The sequence below is a fragment of the Podarcis gaigeae genome (assembly GCF_964106915.1).
Source record: "Podarcis gaigeae genome assembly, chromosome: 7".
Classification (NCBI taxonomy): Eukaryota; Metazoa; Chordata; class Lepidosauria; order Squamata; family Lacertidae; genus Podarcis; species Podarcis gaigeae.
The window spans coordinates 42,366,156-42,393,811 of record NC_139683.1 but is presented as its reverse complement, the minus strand read 5'-3'; the positions used below and the strand labels follow the sequence as shown (position 1 = coordinate 42,393,811).

At 38.9% G+C, this 27,656-nt stretch overlaps 1 protein-coding gene across 4 annotated transcripts in view; it reads right to left on the bottom strand.

Annotated features, from left to right (window-relative positions):
* Window positions 1–448: 448 nt before the first annotated feature.
* The window catches only part of TRAPPC8 (trafficking protein particle complex subunit 8), a 56,237-nt gene continuing 29,029 nt past the window's right edge, over window positions 449–27,656 (bottom strand). For all 4 annotated transcript variants that reach the window (XM_083747529.1, XM_083747531.1, XM_083747530.1 and 1 more), the window contains 21 exons: window positions 25,532–25,632; window positions 24,083–24,188; window positions 22,185–22,316; window positions 21,382–21,606; window positions 18,783–18,891; window positions 17,251–17,445; window positions 16,943–17,073; window positions 16,069–16,143; window positions 15,434–15,560; window positions 14,044–14,201; window positions 13,089–13,528; window positions 11,656–11,803; window positions 10,017–10,113; window positions 9,480–9,548; window positions 9,347–9,387; window positions 8,354–8,539; window positions 7,759–7,860; window positions 7,103–7,150; window positions 4,970–5,115; window positions 3,671–3,760; window positions 449–1,555 (listed from right to left, as the gene is read on the bottom strand). In XM_083747529.1, coding sequence (XP_083603655.1) covers window positions 1,321–1,555; window positions 3,671–3,760; window positions 4,970–5,115; window positions 7,103–7,150; window positions 7,759–7,860; window positions 8,354–8,539; window positions 9,347–9,387; window positions 9,480–9,548; window positions 10,017–10,113; window positions 11,656–11,803; window positions 13,089–13,528; window positions 14,044–14,201; window positions 15,434–15,560; window positions 16,069–16,143; window positions 16,943–17,073; window positions 17,251–17,445; window positions 18,783–18,891; window positions 21,382–21,606; window positions 22,185–22,316; window positions 24,083–24,188; window positions 25,532–25,632 — 2,961 coding nt within the window. In that variant the 3' untranslated portion in view covers window positions 449–1,320. The remainder of the gene's footprint in view (window positions 1,556–3,670; window positions 3,761–4,969; window positions 5,116–7,102; window positions 7,151–7,758; window positions 7,861–8,353; window positions 8,540–9,346; window positions 9,388–9,479; window positions 9,549–10,016; window positions 10,114–11,655; window positions 11,804–13,088; window positions 13,529–14,043; window positions 14,202–15,433; window positions 15,561–16,068; window positions 16,144–16,942; window positions 17,074–17,250; window positions 17,446–18,782; window positions 18,892–21,381; window positions 21,607–22,184; window positions 22,317–24,082; window positions 24,189–25,531; window positions 25,633–27,656) is intronic.

Here is a 27,656-nt window from a genome sequence, read left to right as displayed (position 1 = left end):
TCAGAGGCAGCCCCACATATTATGTGAAGCAGTAATGTAACCTAGAGGTTACCAGAACAAAGAATATAGAAGGTAGGCTATTTGTGTCCAGATCCTGGTGCAGCTGGGCCACCAGACAAAGCTGATGGAAGGCACTCCGCACCACCGAGGCCACCTGCACCTCAAGCAACAGCAGTGGATCCAGAAGGACCCCCAAACTACATACCCATTCCTCCAGAGGGAGTGTTACCCCATCAAGAGCAAGCCATCTCCCATCCATCTGGTCTAGGGTACCGCCTACTAACAGTGTCTTGTGTCTCAATCTTGATCTGGACTGAGCTTCAATTTCTTGGCTCTCATCTGCTTCATTACTGAGGCAAGACAACGGTCCAGAACAAACCATTAACAGGAATCTACTTAATTTCTGTCATCATTTCAGAAACATTATGAAATAAATCAATACAGTGAATATGGTGCACATTTTATTCTATTTACAGCACATTTGTTATAAATATAATACATTTCTCGAAAAGCTTAATTAACTGGTAATTTAAACAGATCATCTGAATTGTTATAGTTACATAATAAAGTGGATGTGTTTACATGACAAACTTGAATGGTTGTGAAATAGTGCATTTTGTACTGAGATGAATGAGAACATATCTAAACTGGGGTTTTCTGTTTTTAAAGGATATTAAGTGGAGTTATATGCAGTTTGCAAAGAGGACTGGCTATCAGAATATGAAAGAAATCCCAATTTCACCTTTTTAAAAGTGGAAAATGAAAAACTGGGTAGGATTTATTTTTGTATCTTACTGAACTTCACAGAAATGTTATGAAAAGATGGTTCATGAACAAACAAACAAATAAAAATGCCAGCAGGGGTCTGTGCCCTAAATTGCTTCCTAATGCAGCCACAAATATTAACACAGGTTTTAACAGCAGTATGGCTGCATTTGACAAGGTCTAAGGTATATAGGGATTTCCAATTCTGTTACGAGGAGGATGATACCCAATTAAGTTACATGGAGTAGACCCACAGAAATTATGTCAATTGATTTCATCGGGTTTGTTCTGAGCATGACTAACATTGGATATCACCAGTAATGTTGTGTATTTCCACTTAATTTATGGAATACTTTTTAAAAAATAAATGTTCTGTCAAGTCTAATGTACCAGGCATTATGAAACAGAAGGAGACAAGTACTTGTAATAGTTTGGAATTTTATCTACACTATTTTAACAGTTCATATGCCAAGGTTGCAGGTTTAAAGTAATGAAGTAAGTAACAGTACTCAAAACACTTCTTTTCTTTTTGGTTTTAAATAAACCTGCAGCAAGTCAAACATTGCCAATGATGATCAGTGCTGGCATCGAGTTCTGCTGACTTGTTTCAAACAAAGTAACCTGGTCCGAAAGCTTGGCAAAAACTCGTGGGGTTCCAAGATTATAAACTCCTGTGTGGACGAAACAGGCCTTTAACTGCAGGCTGGATACTTCCTGGCTTTTCAGCTGAAGCTTGTATTGTGTTTGCCCAAGCCAAGTAAATGAACCATGGATTTCAAGTGTTTCTGGACTGGAAAAGAGAAAACATGTCATATTCTTCGGCTCATGCCCCAAAGTGTTAGTATAAACCTATGAGTAACTTAGCCAAAGTGACAGTGATTCAATAATTTAATCAAAGCATACTGGGATATAATAAAACCAGTTATATTTATACTAGCTTTTTGCTTATTTATCCACACTACTACAAGGAATTTCAGTTTAATGCATTCCAAAGTTTGCAGCCTATTACTACTATTTCAATTCTTACCCACCTTTCACCACAAGGTCCCAGGGCAGGTTACAGAAGTTTAAAAAGCAACACTGAAATTTCCGAGTAGTTTTCAAGAGTAGTCCCACATAGAGCGAATGGCAATAATCTAGTCTGGAAGTTACCAGAGCATGGAGTAGCATGGCCAAGTCATTTCTGTCCAAAAGGTGTTGTATTTGATGACCCCGCTGGAGATGGAAATAGACACCCCTAGCTACCTACGTTTCCAGTGATGACGCTGGATACCCCCAACCTACAAATCTGCTATTTCAAGGGAAATACAGCCCCATCTAGTTCCACCTCCTAAACATGAGAACTTGAACACATCAGTAGTTTTCATTTGTTGGCCAACATCCAGCCCATCACTGCCTCCAAGCACCAGTCTTGGACTTCATCCCCCTCTCCCAATTCAGTTGGAACAGAACTATAGAGTTGGGTATCATCTGCATACTGGTGACACTTCACTTCATATCTCCTTATGACAGCTCCCAGTGGCTACAGAGAGTTGTGAAATATCATGGGGGACAAGTCTGAACCCTGCAGGACACCACAGGGAAACTCCAATGGTGTTGAGCCGTGCCCCCCACTCCAACTACTTTCTGGAAATGACCTGGGAGGTAGGAGAAGAAGTACTGAAGTACACTGCTCCAAACCCCAACTTCCCAAAAGGATACTGCGGTCAGTGATATCTAAAGCCACCAAGAACTCAAGGAGAACATGTATTTCCTTACTCAATTCAAAGAGCATTACAGTTGACAACCATTTAATGTGGGGTTTCCGTTCCTGGCCCCTGCGTGCACCAGCAGAGCACATATAAGTGTGCCCTGCCCCTCTTTTCTGTGACGTTTTCTGCCACTTTTAGGTTCAGTGCTGTGCACACATGCACAGTCGCGCAATTGGTTATCATCTATACTACAAACAACGCACAAGGTTTTTTCTTTTATGTTATGAATTTGGTAAGGGGAAAAAAGTAGGGAAGGAAGTTTAGGTGCATGAAATAATATTTATGCCCAACATGTTTCAGAACAAATTCTTACTCAGAGACATGTTTTAGCAGCAATTCTTAAATGCAAGAGACCCTCCAAGCAAAGATTTATTCCAATATGTGTTGGGCTTGGAATAAATCTCATTTTAAGCACTTGGGAGTTCCCTCCTCCCCTTTTCCTGCCAGTGTTGCTTTCCCAGTTTTGTGGTTGAATTTTGCAACAGTACACATTTATAATTGCTAAGTCCTGAAACATCAACTGTGTCCAATATGTGGAAACACATTCTGGAACTGTACTGGTGTCACTGTGTGTGTGCATATGTGTGCGCATGTTAGAGAACCAAAGGAAATAATATGAGGAATAAATCCAGACACATATCTCCCCCAACAGAGTATGAATGTCAGAGTCAACAAACTGGATTGACTTTCCTCACAATAATATTACAGAGTAGGATCTAATAAGGAATACTCTGAATCACTCCTACATAACACAAAATTATAAATTGGAAAAACATGTGAAGTACTTAGTTACTTACTAATTTATTACACTGTTATCCGCCCCCCTCCAAGGTCTGGGCTGCAAACATGATTCCCAACTCTTTTTATCCTATGTTTGTGATGAGAGATACTGGCTGAAAGATACTGCTTGCAACAATATCACCCAGGAAGCTTTGCAAGTGAGTAGCGATTTGAAACTGTTGAGCTGAAATTTTAGATAACATTTCTCCTTCATCATTTGTAACTTTTCCACTGCCTTCAATAAACCTTTAGATTGAAGTAAGTGGTTCATACACAGAGAGGAGGTTTCCCTTTTAATTAAGATATGTTGTCTAGAGGTGAATATCTAAATTTGATTTGCTTCATTAATATAAAATTTAGCTTTAGAATATTACCTTGTTGTTTTATGTCGCAAGTCAATGATCACATCAACATCGGCCTGAGAGCAATTTGAAAGTAGAAGAGTGACTGGTACTATACAAAGGCTACAAAAGAAAAGTCTCATTAGAAGCTTTGTCCTGATACTTCTGACTTTGGAAAACACAACTACACAACACAATATGCACCTTTATTAACAAGAATGAAAAAGACTTCTGTTCACTTAAAATCAGCCAGAGGCCAAACCCTTCAGTTATAATTCCAAAATAAATCACCATCTTAGCTATGTTACCTGTGTTTGTTCACAAACATCTTTCAATTACAAGGTCTCTGGAGCAGGGATTGTCCCCTGATGGCAGAATTATCTATAGCACATAATGCTCTTGTGCCAAAATGCTCAGGCAACCTATCAACATGTGGGGCTACTTTTGACTTATCCACAGTTCTTAAGAAAGAAAGGAATCATTATTCTTCAGCTAGATGGGAAATTATAATGAAGCTGCTCTGCAACAGCCTCCATTCTCCTTTCTGGGTTCAAATGCAAAGTGACAACATGAGGCTAGAAACAAGTGTTTAACCAAAGAGAATGCAGCACTCTGAAGCAGAGGCTGCTGTACCCTTCTTTGCTGAACTAGACACATGACCATATCTCCACTCCCACCTTACATGGGGTGTTAAAACACAATAAGAGAAGGCAACATTTTGAATGAGGTTGTTCTTAGTTTATGTTGGCTGAAGTTTTGATTTAAAAAAATGATCTTTAGCATGAGAAACTCCCATGGTTCTTTCAGCTCTTGAATTTATTCAAAATTTGAGAATGCAAAGGAAGGAAGCCCAACCCCAGATCTAATTCAATGAGTTAGTTAGGATGTGGTGGATCTTCAGCTTAGCCAGAAGGACCAACAGAATTTACACCAGTATAAGTCCTGAAAATGGGCATCCTGGGGGAGCGGTGGGGGCAGGACCAGGCAGGGTCGACTTATTGTGGATCCTTACACCATTCAGCTTGATCATGTAACCTAGCAACCCAGCAGAATTTATGTCAGCAAAAAAGAGTTACACCAGCTTCCCATACTCAAGATCCCTCCCAAATACTCTGCTTCAAAAGAGGCCTTTGTGATATTATTTAACGGTGATGAAAAATAGCCTTTAAATTTTAAATAACTATTAAAATTAAAGGCTAACTATTACAATGGTCATTTCTTTTTGTTCTTTGTAGTTCAGTGTTGCACTGCATAGTTCTTCCACTGAAGACTACTTGCATCACATTCAACAATATCTAAATTCCTTAAATTAGAACAAAGAAGCATTCAAACCTTTTTTGATGAAATGGGTGGTTATAGGTTTCTGGATAATGAAGACTAGTTTTAATAAGGCTGGAAAACTGATCCAGAGATGGCCTAGCAGGTACCGATGTGTTTTCTGTCCGAAAAAAATTGAAGAGCCCTATCTCCGATGACTCCTGGAATACAAGTGTTAAATAAGCAAAGTCGTATAAAATCAAGAAGAACTCAATCCCGCATGTGAGAAATACATAAGAGATTTTATTCAAATCATGTAAGAGGAAAAAAACTGTTCATTGATTCTTTCCTTAAAACAAATGCAGAAGAAATGTCCAATACGATCAAACTTCTGCAGGAGATGGAACAACCAAGAGGGCCCCCTCTGCTGATCTTAACACCCAAGAGGAACCATAGGGAAGGAGGCAATCTTTCAGTTATCTGGAGCCTAAGTCATTCAGGGCTTTAAACACTAGCATGAGCAACTTGAATTGGACCCAGAAACAAAGTGGCAATGTGTATGCTTAAGAAAAGTGGTATAATAATAATAATAATAATAATAATAATAATAATAATAATAATAATTTTTTTATACCCTGCCCATCTGGCTGAGTTTCTCCAGCCACTCTGGGCGGCTCCCAATCGAGTGTTAAAAACAATACAGCATTAAATATTAAAAAACTTCCCTAAATAGGGCTGCCTTCAGATGTCTTTTAAAGATAGGATAGCTGCTTATTTCCTTCACATCTGAAGGGAGGGCGTTCCACAGGGTGGGCGCCACTACCGAGAAGGCCCTCTGTCTGGTTCCCTGTAACCTCACTTCTCGCAATGAGGGAACTGCCAGAAGGCCCTCGGCGCTGGATCTCAGTGTCCGGGCTGAACGATGAAGATGGAGATGCTCCTTCAGGTATACTGGGCCAAGACTGTTTAGAGCTTTAAAGGTCAGCACCAACACTTTGAATTGGGCTCAGAAACGTACTGGGAGCCAATGCAGATCTCTCAGGACCAGTGTTATGTGGTACCGGCGGCCACTCCCAGTCACCAGTCTAGCTGCCGCATTCTGGATTAATTGCCGTTTCCGGGTCACCTTCAAAGGTAGCCCCACGTAGAACGCATTGCAGTAGTCCAAGATGTGTTCTAAAGGCAACCCTACCCACTGCATTTTGGACCAGTTGAAGTTTCCAAGTTATCTACAAGCACTTCCCTGCATAGGATACATTGCAATAATCATCCAATCTGGAAGTTACCAGAGCATAGAGTACCATGGCCAAACTATCTCTGTCCAAAATGAGCCACAGCAGGCAAAACAGGCAGGGCTGGAAATGGGCACTCCTCACCACTGAGACCACCTGGGCCTCAAGTGACAGCACTGGATCCAGGACTACCCCACAAGCTCCAAACTTGTTCCTTCCAGAGGACTGCAACTGTGTCCATTATGGACTCTCTTTATACTTCCTGGACTCAAAACACGTAATAACTTTGTCTTTTCAGTGTCACCTTGTGAATGAAGGCCCAGGTGGTTTCAGTGGCTACAAGTGCTTTTTACCAGCTTGGGATGGTAAGACATCTATGACCCATTTTTGGACTGGGACAGCTTGACTACTGTTGTTCATGTGCTAGTAACCTCCAGAGAAAATTACTGATAGGCACTTTATGTGCCTTTGAGGTTAACTTGGAAGTCGCAGATAGTGGAGAATATGGCACCTCTACTGCTCACTGGGACAGATTATCGCCTGTGTTACACTGCCTCTTAAAGAATTGCACAGGCTACCGATAGTTAAGCTTTGTGGGGGGAAATGACACTATAGTTAAGCAAAAGAACAACCTAACCCCAAATACTTTTACTCATGAAAGAACTCAATTCTTATTAATCTGGTGTAGGATCATTCTCTACATCACTTTATGCACAAATTGGGGAGGGAATGGGAAAAGAGTATATATAAATTTCCTACATGGAGAATAGAATTTTAAGAGCAGTGTGAGTGTCAAGCCTCCCAAGAATTTATTCAAAGGCAAGGAAGTCAAAAGCAGAGATCAAGCTATTTGTGGTGACACCCAGCTTGTTTGGTGAGGAGGGAGGATGAGGTAACAGCAGGTTATTAAAACAGATAACAGAAATGGTGACCATACAGCACTATAGAAATGTATCTTTCCCCTGGATTCCCATACCTGTTCCAAGTCTTCCCAGTCAGAATTCCCGAGTATTTTTTTAAAACCCTAAAAAAACAAAGGTATAAGAGCAAGATAATATATTCCACCATGCACAAATATGCTAATTAAAGTTAGTTAAAGATATTTTTCTAAGGGAAATCCTAGCTGGCCTTAATCGTAATTAATATGTGCACCAGGGATGAAACATTTTCTGAGGTTGAGTCATGATCTATAGGTGGAAGGAAGTCATCCTTATGTTTGCACTTGACTCAAAATAACTTTTATTTAGACATGCTTCAAGAAAACAGGTTGATACAATAGCCCATCTTCACATCCCCCCATGCAGCACTCTAGTCCAACCTTCATTCCAAGCGTTTGGCAGTATCTCAGTACTCCTACATTCATTGTGTTCTTAATAATGGAACTTCTAATATATACTATGTTATAGAATCCTGCCTGAGATCCATCTGGTCAAGGAGATTTCCTCCTCCCAAATATTTCTCAAAGTTCATCTGTTAAAATGCTAGCAAGGCCGATTTTACACCTTAATAACTGTTGATATATACTATTGTTGTACTGTGTATTTTGGGGTCTATGGACTGCAATAAAGCTTGTATGTAAAAAAACAAACCCTTGCTTTTCTTCAAAACAAAAAAGTAATTCTTCCATGATACCTGCTTTTGAGGGAAAGAAAATGCCTCCTTCCCTACGGTATGAAGCACAACGTGATGCTGTCCTTCCAAAATGAGTTGCTTGTTATCCTCCACCACATATGCCTGTTTGAGGAAAAGGTTGAAAAAGATCACAACATAAATGAAATTGTAAGGTGTAAGTTGTAACAGGAATTTTCCAAATACTGACAGCTAAGAATGGACACAAATATGGACAAATATGGTTAAAAGAATAACCTATTATAGATCTATTGTAAATTATATTGTTGAGTAGTGTTACCAGAGTATAGCCATCCCAATACTTTTATTTGGTTATTAAACACATTTATAAAGAACCCTTAAAATGACATATTTAAAAACATGTAGTTAAGTGGGCGGTTAGTGGAAACAGTTGAACTTCATCTCCAAATTGTTGAACTTCATCTCCAGACACATTCACCAGGGGCTGATAATGCTATCTTTTAGGAAGTGTTTTAAAATGGCCCCAGTCTCCTAGGTCTGTGTCAGTCAATAACATTAAGCAGCATCTCTACTGTTTTGTATGCTTAGGTTGTACTGATTTGCTTATCTGTGGAAATATTTTATATTTTATACATACTTTCCAAAGTACAATGATGTTCAAATCCACCTCACTGCACTTCTGTATTAGTCTGACAGCATTGTCAGGAGATGGTTTTGCAGTTCCTTGTGATGTGTGCACACTTTGCTGTGATCGAGTTCTTTTTAAGTCAGAATATAAGCTTCGGAAAAAGAAATCCGCACATGGACTGGTTGAACTGATTATCTATGAAAAAAGGGAACAGAGGTGTTGTTCTTCAGAAATAGCCAGTAAAATATTTGTTTGAAAAACAGACTATAAACTGTAATCCAAGAGTGATGTGCATTCAGAGGTTGCCTCTCAAATTATAATTCCACAGAAACCCTAAATGGTTCATCATGTTCCTCCAGTTCCAAACAGTGGCGTAGCGTGGGTTGTCAGCACCTGGGGCAAGGCAAGTAATTTGCACCCCCTAACCCGTGGATTTGCGCCCCCTAACCCTAACCCCCAGATGTTGCGCCCGGTGCGGCCGGGCCTCCCTGCACCCCCCATGCTACGCCACTGGTTCCAAAACAGTCTGGGGATTTACTGCAATAATTTCATTTAAAAAGGCAAATGGTACTACTGTATGTTTGTAATTGTGCACTCGCACACTGCACTTTTAAAAAGCAGTTCAGTTCAGCAGAGTTGTTCTCTGGCCAAGAAATATTTAGACATGCACATTGATTGTGGTCATCTTCTGCTTATGTCTAAAACTGTATATACAATGTGGAAGAGAGAATGTGATTGTACTTGAGTAATTATCACGTTTTTAAAATGCCTTTAGACACATTAGAGCTCCTGAGCTTTGTGAGTAACTACATAAAACATATCAATACTTTATTTTTACTTTTATTATTCAGTACATGGGTACTTGGACCATTGACTTTTCTGTGTTTTAGATTTAGCAAGGTTTCTTTTCCATCACCCAAGATCATTTATTGGAATAAATGCTTTGCTGATGTGGTTATATTACACCACTGTATAAACGCATTAAAAAAATGACATGTATACCTGTTCACTTCCAAAAACGATATCTGCAAATGTATAATTTTCTACAAATGAAAAGGGAGAAAAATGTTAGCCCATAAAAATGAATGAAGATTTAATTATAGAAATATTATACTCCAAAAAACTGAATACTTACCTACTGAATGCTTGCATCTTACTGCTTTCAGGCACAGTTTTCCTTTCTCTCTGTTAGCCAGCTTAATATCTGATAGAAGGAATTACCAAATATGGATTGCTTCTCATGTCATATAAGTTTACACTTTAACATCATAACTGCTAAGCTCACATATTTTACACACAGCAGCATAATCACAAACTTGTGTGTGTGTCTCTCTGTGTGTGTTTTTGGGTAAAACTATTATTATTCTTCAAGTACTTAACAAAAATTCTTCTTGTGCTTCTAAATCTTTTACTTGTGACATGTTACAATTTCTGGTCCAGAACTTTCCCACCACTTCCTAAGCACAACTACTGTTCCCTCCCTCCCACCCCTACATTAAATAATGTCCTACAGACCCTCAGGAACAGTTTTTGGGGGTGCAGTGAGCTGCAGTCAAAAGGAAGCAGGAAAGTTCCATTTGATGAGCTGAACTTGCAGTTCTTAGGCTCCAAGCCTAAACATTTATACAAAACAGAATTTGAACTACCATATCTACTTCTGCAATTCACAAACCTTTGTCTTCAGACAGATTTATGGATTCCTGTAATTTCCAGTTCTTGCTGTTACTAGATACTTGTACTATGTGAAATTCTTTTACACCAGCTTCACTCTAATAAGCAAGCACCAAAAAGAGAAATAAGAGATGGAAATTTATTTAAGTCATATATTAGACAATGTTCAATAACTTGATATTACTCAAAATATTTAGTATTTTTATTCATGCATCTTTCTGAAAAGGTTAGATCAGGACAATTCATAAAATGGTGCTTCCAGAACAGAAAAAGGACAGTGTAGGGACAAAAAAAAAACCCTCCAGAAACATTCCATCAAATTTTGCCCACTAGTACTGGACAGCAATCTATGTCTGTGGGGTGAGGAACATGTATGTACACAATCTAACATGCCAAACATGCACACAGAAAAATCAAATCTCAATGGCCTGCTTGCCATAAAAGGCCCTGTCAGGAAGCACTTTAAACCGGTGTATACTTTAAGGATACCTAATTGTCCCTAATTCAACTCTGGCTGCATTTGCTCAATAGAATTTAATACACTGCAAGTGTTAGTAACTCAAGTAAAGTTTACATATAAAAAGAGAGAGTGTGAGTCGTGGCACCTGAAGATCTTGCAGATTTCATCATTCACATTTTCCACACCTATTTTAATCTGTCCACTGAAAAAACGAAATAAACGAAGCCCTGCTTAATCACATTATCTCCACCTGGCCAGGTTCATGCCTGGAGAGAGTCTAGAAGTGGGCCTTAAGGTTGTCAGCTTGTTCCTCTACTCCCTTCGTTGTGGATGAAAGAAAGCAACTGAATCAGAAGATCTTGCATTCATTTGAATGTGGAGATCTCTCTTAACACTGCAAGTTTAAACCCTCTGTATAGAGATTTTAATCTCAGAGGAACAAAGGCACAGAATCTCTTACATCTGGTTATTCACTTCCCTCCATAGCAAACCAAGTGAGGTACAGATCTGGAGGCCCATTTGGCAGAAGCACACTCCAATCTCTCCCAAGCTAGACCCCTAGAGAGAAAATGATGTCTGAAGAGGTTCAGAACAGGCCAATTATTTTAATTATGCATAATGAAGCTGAATACTACAAAGTGACATTTCTAAATTTACCCTACCCTAGATACTGTTAGAAGTTAAACATCTGCATCGCCAAAGGTTCAATAGAACAGGGAATGATACTAAAATTACTTTATTCTGAACCAGGCAAACTCCGGCCCTACAGATGTTTGGGACTACAATTCCCATCATCCCTAGCTAACAGGACCAGTGGTCAGGGATGATGGGAATTGTAGTCTCAAAACACCTGCAGGGCCGCGTTTGCCTATGCCTGTTCTGAACTTTCAATCCAGTAAAATTAGTTTTTGAAAATTAGTTTTAAGAGACTATGCACAGATCTATAAAAAGTCAAAGTTAGAGAAGACAAAGATAAGCAATGTGCTCTGAGCAAACTGAAGCTCCAAGGGAAGGAACAACAACTTCCTTTAAAGGTTCTACGATCCTGCCTTCAAGCAGAGGTGTGTGCATTCTTATCCCACCTAAGGATATCTTACACACTCCCAACATTTTCTTTGAGGACAGCAAGCTTCAGTTTAAAAATACAATCACTGTTGGACCAAGTTCTAAGCAGACTTACGGTATTGATATTTTCCACATCCACAAACACTAGCATATTGTCGCCATCACCTTTTTCATCCTCAAGAGCATTGCTTCGATATACGGTAGCTCGTACAGTCAGTGATCGACTGGTACAAATAACGGCAGTATGTCTCAATACTCTGTGACTGGAAAGAGAAAATATGTAACATTTCACCACCTTTGTATTTCCCTCACATGCACTTCAGCACCAGGAAGTTGTTCACTAACAACTAAGATGGTTTGCATTAAAAATGAGGGGAAATTCGTTCTGATGCATCTATATACCCACTGAAAGGAGCTTTGCATCAAGTTTCATTTCACTCTAAAAAGTTCCACATATCTGATGCCACCTGCCTTACTGGACTCCCTTCCTACTAATAGTAGGCAAGCAATAACAGTTTAGCTTCAGGTGCTTGCTTAATACTTGTTAAAAAAAATCACAGAGGCCTTCCCTGAACTGTGATCCCAGCGGTGTGTGCTGTTGATCATTGTGATTTACCCTTATTCTGAATTTTATATTATTTTATGGTATATTGTTTTTCTATGTGGTACACTGCTGTGTAGTCTGCCATTTTGTGACAAAATGGTATCCACTGGTATCCAAAAATAGACAAAAACCTACTCCATGGCGTCATGCCAAATGTAGCTGAGGTGTTTTAAGACACCTCATGTATATGTATACATGAATTCTATGTATAAGTGCATAGAATTCTTTTATTTCAAAATATATAGATTTTTATATTTTCATTGTGAGTTTGCTTTATGACAACTTTAAAATGCTAATGACATTTATGACAACTTTAATGCTTTATGACAACTTTAAAATGCTAATGATTAATATAATCAAACAGTTATTTGGTGGATTGCCATGTTATGTTTTGAAATGATTTGTCATTTGCGACTGTAACATTGTATTGATTTTCATTTTTGTTCTGTTGTGAGCCACTTTAAGCATATGTATATGGAAAAGCAGCATTAAAATTTAAATAATAAATAAATCCAGTTTTCCACGTAGTACATTCATCTGCGTGCTTAGAATTAAACCCAATGATAATACTCAGGTTCATCCAGAATCTGAAGACTATAAGCAGTCATTTGATTAAAAATGGTACAAATTTAATTAAGTATTGAATCTGTTCTACTCCAAAATTTTGTAACCTACCCAGACATGTAATTTAAAGGAAGTACTGGCTTTACACATTAAATGAATGAAAAGGATATAGGTTTCTGCCCATGCAAAAGTGTCTGCATATAACCAATTGAATGGGATTCAACATTACAGCCAATAATAAAACTGTTGTTATAAGCTAATAGGGCACTCTGCAGAAAGATCTTCCAGGCTCACATCCTGCTGTTTGTGGAAGGACATGTACGGATCCACCCGAACAAAACTCCACTTAACTCAGAAGTAAGGAAGATAGTTAAGCTTACCACATTTTTGAGTGTTTTCTAATACTTTCATAGTAAAACAAGAAGTTTATTTCATGGACACCTTCTTCATCTGGACCACGTAACCACATGGGAAGCTGTACTGAAGCTCCGGGGAGCAGTACAGAATCAGGAAGGGGGACATCTATCACTTCTGGCTGACATCCTGTTCCAACCCCAAAGTCTGAAGAATCAGCCGAGGACGTCAGCGAATATAGGGAGGTAGAATGCTTAACAACAGTCTTGTAAGCGCTACAGTGTTCAGATGCTGAAGGGCTTAGTGGTGTTAAAATAGCGCTACTGCCACCAAAGGTAAAGAATTCTGGCCGTTTAGAGACAACTTTCACTCCAGTCAGAGGACACTTGCCTACATTCATAAACTCTACATATGTCTTTCGGATTTCTCCACAAAGCAGCCCTGTAGGAAAATTTATAAAGAAGACCTGCATTGGAAGAGAAACATAGGAACACATTTTGACAAACTGACAAAGTTCATTAAGGTAGGACTATCTTATTTGTCCATATTTATCAACAGAAATAAATTTTGCAGAATCAAGCCCACATAAAGGTGGTTTTTCAAATTCCATTTTCACCTTTACTAAAATTAACATGAGAAGAGTACCACCTAGAAAGTGACAAGCAATCAAAATAGTTTTTCTTTTTCTCAGAAAGCTGTTATCAGCCAGCTTTAGAAAAAATACGCATTTCAGTCCAATAAGTCTGGGGAAGAAGATGCATCATGCTCTTTTACAGTTTACACTCTTTTCCACTTTAACATTCTTTTACACTCTTTTACACTTGAATTAAATTTAACAGGGCTTCAAATTTCAACTCTATGCACTATATCTTAACATGTTTAATCTGATACAGAGTAATAAAGGAAAAACTGGAAGAAACACCTATGTATTTCAAAAGCAGCTGTTACATATTTGACAATGTTGTCAATGATTAGCTGTACCTCTAGCAAAGGCATTTCCTCTGTAATGATAGGATCTAAACGTCGATCAGGTCCATATTTAATAGATGTTTTCTCTTCTTTTGTGCTATTCAAACGAGGGCCCTGTATTTCTAAATCTTGTCGACCCCGTACTGACATTCCATTAGAGATAAATTTTCCTGAAAAGAAAACCAACAGGATATTGAGGAACAACAAGTAAGCAGATGATAAAAATTTGAGCTGGTTTTTAAGATCACATTGAGTTGAGCTTACAATTGTTAAAAGTGAATTTGACACTGAAAGAAACCATCTTCATCATCATCCCTCCCAAAACAGGTTTAATGATGAAAATAAATATAGATAATGAAATTATTTTGTTGTCATAAAAGGTATGTGTGCCTGGCTGTTAAAATGATGAGGTTTTAATGTTAAACCTAACTTTACGACATGATCAACAGATTGGCTTGGATCCCATCTTGTATAAGCAGGTGGTGGCTCACACAACAAGGCTTTCACACCTCCTTCCCCTTATTACAGACCTCCACACAACATCCTGTGCCAATCCTCAGAAGCAGCTTTTAATGGGAGCTGGAAGAGGGAGCAGGATAATCTCACTGCACAGCACCCTGCTGCTTGTACAAGTCCAGATCCAATGGAGCCATTGTTTTCTGGTGACTTTCTTGGTGGCATCCTTTTCATGTTACTTCTGGTAAAGGTGAAGTTGGAATTTGGAAAACCCTTTCTTTCACTAAGTAATATGGGAGTTCAACAGGCAACACTGCAGCAGTAAGAAAATCTCTTTCATGTGATGTAGCCATCTCATGATGTCAACACATATATTTGCAGGTAGTATTTTATTGCCATGTTGGTAATAACACATAAATCCCAGTTTAGCGCTATGCACACAATCCTTGGGATTGTATCCCCTTTCCTGCACCGATTTCATCAGTGAAAAGGAGATCAGGAGCACTTGCTGAGTTTCCAAATAAATGTGATTTGTTATTTCTAAACCTAGACTGAAAACAAGTCAATCTGAAACTGCGTTTAATAATTCTACTTGTTTCAATAAACCATCGTTAATCCTAAAACCAGTTCCAGGATGGGCCATAAAGCACAGTTAGTTGAAAATGGAAGTGGATGCTTCTGAGCTACATCTTGTGCACAGGAGTGCATGAGCCCACACTATGGTCTAGATATTACAAGGGAACCAGAACTCTAGCTTATCACCCTCATATGGCCTAGGGAAGTATCAAATTTGGTGTTAAGACTATGGTCTAGTCATGATAACAAATCATGAACTGAAATACCTATATCCCATTAGTAGTGGGCAAAACTGAAGGAACCAGCCCTATGGACCACATTCCATGTGTTACTAGACCCTGTGTTAGACATAAAAATACAACAGGCATACCTGTTTGCAGTACAACAGAAGGGTCTACTCCATCTAGCACTGAAGTACTCTGAATGGTGCCAAGATTGTAAACAACTCCCAGAATGTGTAGCTCCCCTGTTTGATGGGGAAAGAGCTTTAGTCTTGCCTGTGGAGATATGTTAAATTTTTGTTGTTGCTAGTGTAGTTATTTTACATTTAAACGCCATTTTAGTTAAACAAAAGCAAGCATCTACATTTACCATTCTAAGAAGCCATCTGCAAGATTAATACAATTTACATATTTCTACAGAAGTGTTTCAGAAAATAAATGCAATGTTGTAGCATAGGCAAACTATTTGCCATTGCTTTTCTTGTGTCTTTACAATTCTACAGAATACTTGTTCAGATATTGTTAAAGGGCTGCCCAGATGCCCCTTACATGGAAAAGAACGTCCCCACTGCAATGCTTCTCTACTGCCAAGTACCATCTTAAATAATGTAAGCACTATTAAAGTAGGTATTAAATTCTAGTGAGTTATTTAAAACTGAAAAATAATCCCTCCCCCACAAAGTGCCTCACAAAAGGAATGTTTAAAAGCATTTTATGTCTAACTCCTTTTGTGAGGACCTGGAAAATATTTGCTTTTTGCGGGGGGAGAAAATTAAGTACGCACCATTTTAGTTTCTTCACTGTTCATCAAAAACTCTGATATTACTTCAGCTCCAATCATATCTTTTCCAGATGTTTCCTAAAATAAATTATGAAAAAAATGTTCAATTAAGCACACCATTATTTCTCAGTAGCAAACTGTTCCCAATAGTGGTTCTAAGAACATTATATGTTAATGTATTTCAAGCTTCATAGTTTACAAAAACGAAAACCTAGGTATAGCTGGGGGGCAGGTATCCTATGTAATGGGTTTGACTGGACACAACGTTAAACCAAATTCTGCATTATGAGAAAGAGCCTGGTGCTCTCTGGGGTACTTATGTGCTCCCCGCTTCCTCCTCTGGTGTAGCCGTATGTTTGAAAACTTTTGCTTTCTTTTTAGATTAACCAAAGCTTCCTGTGTTGCCAAACATATGACTAATATTATGTATCGTTAGTGGAAACAAGCCAACTTCAAACCATAATTTATAATGTTGGCTTGTTTTCACTAAGGTATAGGATTTGGATGACACAATAAACTACAGCTAATATAAAGTAGAAGCCTCCATTCTCCACTGCAAGGTGGTGAGGAGTCTCAGTCTCAGTAATTTCAACCATAGTCATTGTCTCTCTAATAATTAGAAGGTAAATTTCCCTTTGATGAGGTGGGACTTTTAGTTCCAAGAGCAGAAACCAAGAGCAGAGGCCATGCATGATTCTAAACCTTGTCCTCTAAGAGGAGGGTGTGAAAAATCTCTGGGGGATTAAAAACTAAGTAGAATGAAAATCAACATATGAAAGCGTGCACTGATTTACTTTTCAATAAAAAGATTTCGAAAGATACAAATATTGCTAGTAGTGTATGAAGTCTTCTTAGAGGTCTTGATTAAATCACTTACTACTTCCTTTGTTTCTCCGTTATTCTTTGAATTGTAATCCTTTGGTTGAAATTTCCAAAGCAGTGATAAGTCGGTTAACAGAAGTGGAACTTTCAATGGATTTCTAAAAGCTACTTCCACAGTTATTGGCTCTATTAAAAAGAAAAGTCAATGTATGTATTTAGGGAGGTTATTCTTATAAGATATGAGAATAAACCAAGCCATTCATAATTTAAAAGCTTATCACTGCAATTCTATTCCATAAGCAACTTTGCTGAAATAATATTAGTTTTATGTGCCATTTTCAAAAATCTGTACAATTTTTTTACCTTCTACTACACCGAGTGGAAACCTAGAGTTATCTGAATACTTATTCAGACAATACTGTGTTGGCTGGAAATTAGAAAGTGTTGTGCCTTTGTTAGCTGCAGCCACAGCTTGCTCTTCAAGTTCCTTCCATTGATAGGAGAATTCAGAGTCATATTCTTGATCAAGGCTTATATGTGTTGCTGCCTGTTTTTCACCTAGTTGTGAATAATAATAAAAAATCACAATCACTTCAGTACACCAGAGAGTACCAAACAAAAAACTTTTTCTGTTTTTATTACAAATGGTGAATCAATTGTATGGTCTTTCAATTGGAAGACCATACAATTTTCTTAAAACGCCTGTTTCATACATGCATTTTCAAGAGATGGTATGTGTTGCTGGGAGCAGAACTCCAAAGGACTGGGGGAAGACAGTGAGATTGAAATCCAGAACAATAAGTGGGTAGGGACATGAACAAGCCAGTGGGAGGGGACCAAGGTTAACATATTGAACTAGCCAGCCCAAACTTTTGACTGCAGAATCGTTAATATTTTTTTTCTAACTTATGAACTAATTCTAAACTACAGTCATAGATAGAAGGCACACAATAGGTTTAAAATCCAGTAGCCGCTGGTGTGAAACAGCAGAGATGGAAACTGCTCTCCTGACATCAGTGTTGCTAAGCTTACCAGGACGGGGTTGGGGTGGGTCATGGCTGTGTGGACACACAGATGGAGCCAAGCTTTAAGAAAACTGCAACTCCTGACTGTAGTGTTTAGTGCAAGAACTGTTCTAACTCTTTGACTGACTGTTTATAGTTCAAACACATTAGGAGAATGAGCATGATTAGCATAGGAACTGCGGCAGAAAAACTAGCAGCAAAAGGAAAAAATGCCCAGGTACTATTTATTGTCTGGTGCTACCACAGTTAAAGCAGCTTACATGTGAAAACATCCCAATCACAGCAACCAAAGGCAGCTCGGTTTTTCTGAATCTGTCCGTTAGCAAGAACTCCCATTAATCTTAAATCTATTAAAGTGCATTTAGGTGAGGAAGGAAAATGCTGAAAATCATTCACTTTCTATATATTTGAATAGCACAGAATTAGGCCTTTAAATGCAACAGAAATTATTTATTTATTTCATAAAACCTATATACCACCTGATTGTAGGAAAAACCTCAAAGCAGTTTACAAAATGAGGAAGAAGGATACTGATTTGGTAGAGTAGGTTGCAGCATTTCAGAATGTATTTTAATGCCCATCTAAACTTAAAAATAAAAATTCCTGAAAACAAAAAAAACAAAAAAACCAGCACAACAGGAAAAGGACTGGGCTTCAACTTTGCTCCCTGATGTGCTAGTTTACTGTTTGCAGGAAGTTTCTGTTGCAGAGGTATATACAAAAGCAGTATAATATAAACCTGTAGTATGAAGTGGTACAGTCTAGTCTACCATCTCATTCTGTAGCATGTACAAATCCAACCTTATGTTAAGGTATGGTATCCTAATGAACTCAAATGGCTTAAGAACAAATCTCCTTTTTTGTGCTAACCTTCTGATGGCCGTCTGTCATGTCCAAAAAACACTCGTGTTGCAGAACTATTAATATAAGGTAAAGGAAGTTGTGGCAACGGCCCATCTGGTGATAGCTGACTTACATTCTGCAAGAAAGAAAAGCAGAGCTTGGTCAACTTTTGGCAAGTAAAACTAGATATTGAGAATTGGAATATACAAAACTAAAGAAAGCAAGAAACATTTAGGGGAGTGCAAAAAATAATATCTTGAAATTCCTCCAGTATAAAATGTATAAATAATTAAACAATAATTTATGAACCTGTGTGTTGTTTTATAATTGCAATGGTACCATCCAAACAACAGCTTCCAATGTATCCCCTTTACTGTCTATTTACTTTCTTTTACTGTGGAATTTTTAAAATATAATTTTAAAGAAAGCTGCTAAAAGCAGCATGCTTTTATCATATTTTCAGTTAATATTTCATTTAACATAAATATACAAGAAGTCAACATTATGGGTTACATAAGCAACAGAATGTACTAATGTACTTTGAATTAGTTTAGTATTAGCCATTCCTGACCCTGACTTTGTGCCTTGGCTTCATCATGCACTCATATTTATCAAGTTGCAGGAACGCTCATAAACTCCATTTTCTTGGGAGTCTCATAGTAAATTGTTCTTCTTCACCACTTTTATTTCATCTTATGGGATATGTACTCTTATATCTTTACATTAGGATTTTGAATGTGTTAGGAAATTGGGTTAAATGTACCCACAACTTTATATATAAACTATATCACCTTAATTAATTTGCGATTAAAAATCTCTTCATTATCTCTTTGTAATAAATATTTTACTTGGGGATTCAAAGGAAGCTTTTATGTCGGTGTTTATTTCTGAGGTTCAACTGCTTACAAAGATTTTCAGGGTAACATATGACTGATACCTGCAAAAGATCTGCCTCTCATATAAACATGTTTTAGGGGATGCTAACAAGGTGCACACACATGCAGATTCCAACAGACAAATGTTAACGCCTTTCCCCATACAATATCATTTTAAATTTCCATTGTTTCAAGAAAAGGTTTACTAAATGGAAAAATAAACTCTTTGACACACCAAAGTCCCATTTGATACATGAAATTAGTCATGCAGTGCTTTGAACCAGGATTAGAGTTTATAGCAATTTACAAATACTTATTACTATATACAAGTTTTGAGTAGTGGGATAGAATTTAGAACATCATATTGTGTCCATATTAAATGACCTTCTTTTTTGGGGAAAAACCTCTTAATGCTTTTTAACATCTTTATGCGCCCCCTTGCCCAGATTATCCGGAGCTTTGGGCTGGGCTGTCACCAATATGCTGATGACACTCAGCTCTATCTGCTGATGGATGGCCACACTGACTCGGCCCCGAACACACTGACCAGATGTTTGGAAGCTGTGGCTGGATGGTTTCGTGGGAGCCGATTGAAACTAAATCCTCGAAGACAGAGGTCCTATGGCTAGGTCGGGATGGCATGGGGATGAGGGACCAACTCCCTTCTCTTGCGGGGGCCCAATTAGTGCCATTGCCTTCCGTTAAGAGTTTGGGTGTAATCCTAGACGCCTCCGTTTCCATGGAGGCGCAAGTTACAGCAACAGCCAAGGCGACATTTTTCCACCTTCGCCGCATCAAGCAGTTGGTCCCTTACCTTTCCCGCCCCAACCTGGCCACAGTGATCCATGCGACGGTCATCTCCAGGCTTGACTACTGTAATTCGCTCTATGCGGGGCTGCCCTTGAAGCTGTCCCAGAAACTCCAGCGGGTACAGAATGCTGCAGCGAAGCTCCTCACGGGGTCTCTGCCATGGGAGCATATTCACCCAGTGCTTTTCAAGCTGCACTGGCTCCCGGTGGAGTACAGGGTCAGATTTAAGGTGCTGATTTTGACCTTTAAAGCCCTTCACGGCCTAGGACCCTCGTACCTACGGGACCGCCTCTCCTGGTATGCCCCACGGAGAGCCTCAAGGTCCATAAATAACAACACCCTAGTGGTCCCAGGCCCTAAGGAAGTTAGATTGGCTTCAACCAGAGCCAGGGCCTTTTCAACTCTGGCTCCGGCCTGGTGGAACGCTCTGCCTCATGAGACCAGGGCCCTGCAGGATCTGATTTCTTTCCGCAGGGCCTGTAAGACAGAGTTGTTCCGCCTGGCCTTTGGCTTGGAGCCAATTTGATTCCCTCCCTCTCTTTTTTCCCCTTTCTTTTCCTTCTCCTCCTGCGATGAGGCTACATTTTAATATTTTAATGTTCCATTATTTTAATGTTGTATTTTATTTTTGTTTTTAAGTTGTAATCATTCATCTTGTTTTTATTATTGCTTGTAAGCCGCTCTGAGCCCGGCCTTGGCTGGGGAGGGCGGGGTATAAATAAAAAATTATTATTATTATTATTAATAATACAGAAGCTAGCTGACAGGCATCACTGAGATGCTAGCCAGACATGGCCCTACATAAAGTAACATGAGCTGTAAGCATTCAACATAGCATTTTTGCGTACGTCATCAGGTAAGGTTAACTTACATTTTAGTATCAAGCAGGGAAAAGTTAAAAGACAATTGCAGAACACTGAGGATAAAAACTGACATCTTACCCTATAAACATAAAGATATTCTCGGAGGAAGGCCCCTTGCTGAGCAGCACTTTGCTTGCTGTCATTGATCAAAATGTGCCTGAAGGCAGATACGGCATTGTCAAGCTGCCGAAGTGTAAAAGACTGCCGACCAATAGTGAAATTTATATGATCTTCTGCAAGTGACCATCCTTTCCCTTTATAAACTTGCATGGCTTGACAGTAACATCGTAAAGCATGCTTCTTCTGAAAGATAAAAAGTGAAGCACGGTAAATACAATTCCACCTGCTGATGTATTTAGAGCTAAAGAGTAAAAACCCAAAAAGTTCAAAAGGATATTTTATGTCAGTATAAGAAGCCATTACCTTAAACAGCTTTCTGAGATTACTGAATACTGGGGAAAATAAGGGCAGATCAACACAAGCCAACTGTGTCCCTAAACTGATGGTAAGGGTTGCATCAGCAGAATGGCTAGGAAAGCAATTTCCGATAATTTACCTTTCCCCTGTACCCCTCCTAATCTGCTCTGAAGGGTCCCCCAATATCTAGCATAAGAATGGTCTTGGTAATTCAATACAGAGTGCTAATCCCACCTGCGTCCAGGTAGCCAGCACTTGAAATACAACTACCTATGTTCTCTTCAGTAGATGGAATGGGAAACATTTCATTTCTGAGTTTCCCCTCTCAAGATGTAGAATAAAACTTTCCACTCAACTCAAGCAGTATTTAACAATGATAAAGTATTTCAAAGGTGCTAAAACGCTATCAAGAGAACTGGAAAAAATACAGAATATGTACTTATTTCCTAACACAGAAAACTTACCTGCCCTGCTTTACTATACCTATGGCCAGCCAGTATCATATGAAAGGCAAATTTTCTAACCATAGGACTTTTCATATTTATAAAACAATGTGCAGCTTGCTCGAGCAACAGTGCACTCCGCAGATCTGAATCCTATTAAAAACAGTGAGTGATAAGAGACAAGTTACAATTACCCAGAAAACACAGTGATGTCCATATTCTTAAATATAAATTCCCTATTACCAGAGAAGGCTCGGAAGTCTGAAACAATGCAAGGCTCAATAGTATTACTGATGCAGTGAATATATGCCAATTCTATAAATCTTCACTAGCCAACACTGAATACGTTGCATCCAAATTTCACTGCAAAGAGCTACAACAAACAGTACAACACTCTTGATGATTTATTTCTCAAGTAATCGCAAACCATGTTTTCTGTACTGCATGTCAAAAAGTGAACTATTTTCTATTTCACTGGTTCTGCTTGACTTTTTAAAGATCAAAGTGAGCTGGTATAAAAAGGAAGTTTTATGGACTTTGTCCTTGGTTCAGTACTTGTGATGCCTCAAACAAAGGAGCTGAATAAACCCTATGGAAAATGCTTGTAGAAACAATATAAAAATGATTCAAAGCTTAAACATTTTAAGAAGCTGCCTTCCACAGAGCTTGTTGCAAAAATGTAGTGTTCCTTCTGAGACTCATTTACCAATAGAGTTCAGCAAAGGAGGACTGTTCTCCAATGAGCACAACAGTGCTGTGATGCTCATATTAGTATCCAGAACCACACACAATCATCAACATGAAAAAATTCTCTTACACTGGTATTTTAATCAATATCCAGATATCAAAACACAGTGGCATACAGATGAGTAAAAACAGATTTAAAACACTACCTAAACCTCCAGCTACTCAGGCTGACATTTCTAACACTCACCATTCCCATCCAAGCGCTCTGCTGCCATTTTTCAACAGAAAAATTAAAGAATAAGAATATAAGCTTTAACATATTTCAATTAAACAAAAAGCAAAAAAGACATGGAACAAGTATGGAATATTACAAGCTAACTTTGAGTTGTAATTCTGAAAAACTAAACAGGAGCTATGTTATCTTTTTAATTTATAACTGAAACATCTCACATAACTTCAAAATGGTTTCAAAATAATTTCTGGGCAATTCTAAAATGACACAGGAATAATTCCTCTTATTCAGTTACCTATGCAAAGTAGCCTCAAACAATCTTAACAGATCCCCAACACAAAATAATTGTATTCACTATTGGTCTTTCTAATCTCATGTCTACTAGACCGGGGGGGGGGGGATCTTTATATTGCATCTTGGGAGTTTTATACTGCATTTTAAGACTACTCTGCTGCTATCTAAAAGTGTGATTCTAAGAGCCACAAGAAAATGTGAAGAGCAAAACTGTAGCTTAAAGTTTCTTCAATAGTTATACTATCCTACTTGAAAGCGTGTGTGCTTCATAACCACAGATTGCAGCATACTGCAAACTATACATTTAACCTGTCAACTTTCCTTCAAGGAAGGCTAGCAGAATGCTCAAGATAAGAGTTTATTCCAGCCTTCATCAACCTGGTGCTGCCCAGATGTTTCAGAGTGGAAGTCCAAAACATATTGAGGGCATCAGGCTGGCAAAGGCTTCCTTATTTTGTGGTCATAACAAGAGTTCTGTGGGTTTCCCATAAATTAACAGATGCAGAGGAGAAGCAGCAGAATAGTTTTATGCAATGGAATGGAAATAGTTAGAATCAACATCTGACATAATCTTTTTTCCCCAAGGGCCATTACAACTTTCTATCTAGAAAGCTCTATTTTATAATTTAGTTATTTATTAGAAAAAGTTCAAAGAATGCCTGTCTCATTTCAAAGCACAAGACCAGCTAATAGAAATCTTCTTTACCTCACTGGTTAAACGTATCAGGAGAGCAGCTGCCTCGGAATATTTGCTTTGGCTTTTTAATACTTCAGCACTAAGCAGCACACATCTCTCTGCCAGCATCATGTTCCTAAAAGACATAAAATTTAAGCCCAGTTACATATATCTTATAATGCATGTTTTATCAGTGGTGCTTGACAGATTAGTATATCTCCATGGAGGCGCAGATTGCAGCTATAACAAAGGCGGCATTTTTTCATCTCCGCCAAGCTAAGCAGTTGGCTCCTTACCTCTCTCGCCCTGACCTAGCCACTGTGATCCACGCGACGGTCACCTCCAGACTGGATTATTGTAACTCGCTCTACGTGGGGCTGCCCTTGAGACTGACCCAGAAACTCCAGCGGGTGCAGAATGCCGCAGCGAGACTCCTTACGGGATCTTCGCTTAGAGATCACATTCATCCGGTGCTATATAAGCTGCACTGGCTCCCGGTGGAGTACAGGATCAGGTTTAAGGTGCTGGTTTTAACCTTCAAAGCCCTATACGGCCTAGGACCCTCGTACCTATGGGACCGCCTCTCCTGGTATGCCCCACAGAGGAACTTACGGTCTTCAAATAAAAACACCTTGAAGGTCCCAAGCCACAGAGAGGTTAGGCTGGCCTCAACTAGAGCCAGGGCTTTTTCGGCTGCGGCTCCAACCTGGTGGAACGCTCTGTCACAAGAGACAAGGGCCCTGCAGGACTTGACATCTTTCCGCAGGGCCTGCAAGACAGAGCTGTTCCACCTGGCCTTTGGTCAGGGCGCAGCCTGACTCCCTCCTTTGGCAATCTTTACAAGACTTTAGTTTATGGTTGCCATTAATTTTGATTTTAATTCATTTTTATAATGTTTTATAATGTTGTACTGTTTTAGTGTTGTTAGCCGCCCTGAGCCCGGCTTCGGCTGGGGAGGGCGGGATATAAATAAAATTTATTATTATTATTATTATTATTATTATTATTATTATTATTATTATATGAATGTCAGATTAGTATATGAATGGCACATTTTAATTAAACAGAATTACCACGGCCCTTCCTTTACCAAAGGTGGTCTCATTGTGTTCAGGGCTAGAAGGACTAACTAGCACTGCAATATATAAGTTACATGGAGCATCTGCACAGGATTTAACCAGGTTTCTTCTTTGATAAGTTAATTATAAAACTTGTGAGTTCTTGTAGAACTAAATACATGATTAATTTTAGAGTATTTGGATTTTCCTCTGGTAGACCAAAAGTAACTTTGTTGCAGCTGGACTCTGCCTAGTCAATCAGAGCAATTTTATTCAAAAATTGAACTACAACACCACCACCGCCAGCACCCTATATTACTGGTATTACCCAGAGTAATCATACCCATTAAGGAATTAAAACAATATTCAGTAATAGTCTATCTTCTACCAGGAAGAACTGAAAATAAATAGCCACACTTACTTGCAAATATCCCTATATGTTTGAATTGCAGTATCCATGTAATGGGCAGGATATGGTCTAGGTGCTCCTGGCTGCAGAAAAGCAGATACTGCTGCCATTTCCTATAAAACAACAATTGGTCATTATCTACTATTTTTGCTACAAAGCTTTTATTACAAACAAACTGTATTCAAGTAAATTTCATATACACACTCTATTATGATTCAACTCCATTTTGCAGCAGGGTGATTTGTGTTTTCACATATGCTTGTATAAAGTTTAAATGGTTCACACACAAAAAACCCCCACAAATCTTCAAACCCTCAGAACTTACAAGATGATTCTATAAGGAAATAATGATGGATACTCAGCAAGGATGCTCAGGTTACCTTTAAAGTCACTTTGAAAAAACTGATTAAAATTGAGTCAGTTTTGTTTTGATTTATTTAACCTGGGCTAGTAACAGTCACATATAAGATCAAACCTAGATAGAAGGGAACATGGGGAATTTGGAAGGTGCCATGTGAAATCTGCATCCTGCTTCCTAAATTCTGATTCCCTTCTCTGATTGTTCATTTTAATTGCACCATCTAAAATGCCAACAACCCCCTCCTCAAACTCTGGTCACATGCTACAGTTATATGCTTCTCTTTCACAATAGCAGATCAAATACTCTAAACCGTAGAAGGACTAGATAGCTCAGTTGGTAGAACATGACTCTTAATCTCAGGGTTATGGGAGTGGCTGCCAAGACCATATAATACCGGTCTTGAAAGACCTACATTGGCTCCTGGTACGTTTCCGAGCACAATTCAAAGTGTTGGTGCTGACCTTTAAAGCCCTAAACCGCCTCAGCCCAGTATACCTGAAGGAGCGTCTCCACCCCCATCGTTCTGCCCGGACACTGAGGTCCAGTGCCCAGGGCCTTCTGGTGGTTCCCTCGCTGTGAGAAGCCAAGTTACAGGAAACCAGGCAGAGGGCTTTCTCAGTAGTGGCACCCGCCCTGTGGAATGCCCTCCCACCGGATATCAAAGAGAAAAACAACTACAGTGGTACCTCAGGTTACAGACGCTTCAGGTTACAGACTCCGCTAACCCAGAAATAGTACCTCGGGTTAAGAACTTTGCTTCAGGATAAGAACAGAAATCGCACGGTAGCGGGAGGCCCCATTAGCTAAAGTAGTGCTTCAGGTTAAGAACAGCTTCAGGTTAAGAACAGACCTCCAGAACGAATTAAGTTCTTAACCCGAGGTACCACTGTACCAGACTTTTGGAAGACATCTGACGGCAGCCCTGTTTAGGGAAGTTTTTAATGTTTAATAGACTATTGTATTTTAATATTTTGTTGGAAGCTGCCCAGAGTGGCTGGGAAAACCCAGCCAGATGGCGGGGTATAAATTTATTATTACTATTACTATTATTATTACTATTATTATTATTATTCGAGGCCCCAAATTGGGCAAAGGATTGCTTCATGTGCAAGAGTTTGGACTATGTGACCCTTGTGGTCTCTTCCAACTCTACAGTTCTTTGATTCTATGACATAGATGATATGCAACATGACCAAAGGTGGGTAAATGCCAACCCTACAAATCACCCACATACCCACCCAACCTGTTTGAATTAGAAACATAGGATATGAAGTATCATCTTGTTTCTATGTGGGAAGGCAGTATGTGAGATAAAACTCCCTATTCTAGCCAATTCTAATTTGCCAGTTCTTTCCAAACCTCACTCCCCTTTCCCCCACACCTGAAAAAAGTGATAAACACTATTCACACCAGATTTAAAAAAAATTGGCTTGGGATTGAATCAAGCACTACCTGTCTCTGGTCTTCAAAATAACTGAATCAAGGCACAACCTTACTCTGACATCAGCTATTACTAACAAATTAAAAGTCATGGATCTATTGAATTTAGGTCTTATAATTGGCTGGTAATAGTTTTGAAATGTTTGACTTTCGGCAACTATGAGCATTCATTTCATATGAGTGTAGAGAATCCCTGCTAGACAAGACTGAATAGGTCCATTTAGTTATACCAGTGGCCAACAAGATTCCCCGTCCAGAAAGAGGAAATGGAAGGCGAAAACATTCCCCTCCCACCACTTGCCTGTAACAACTGGTGTACATTCCCCTCCCACCACT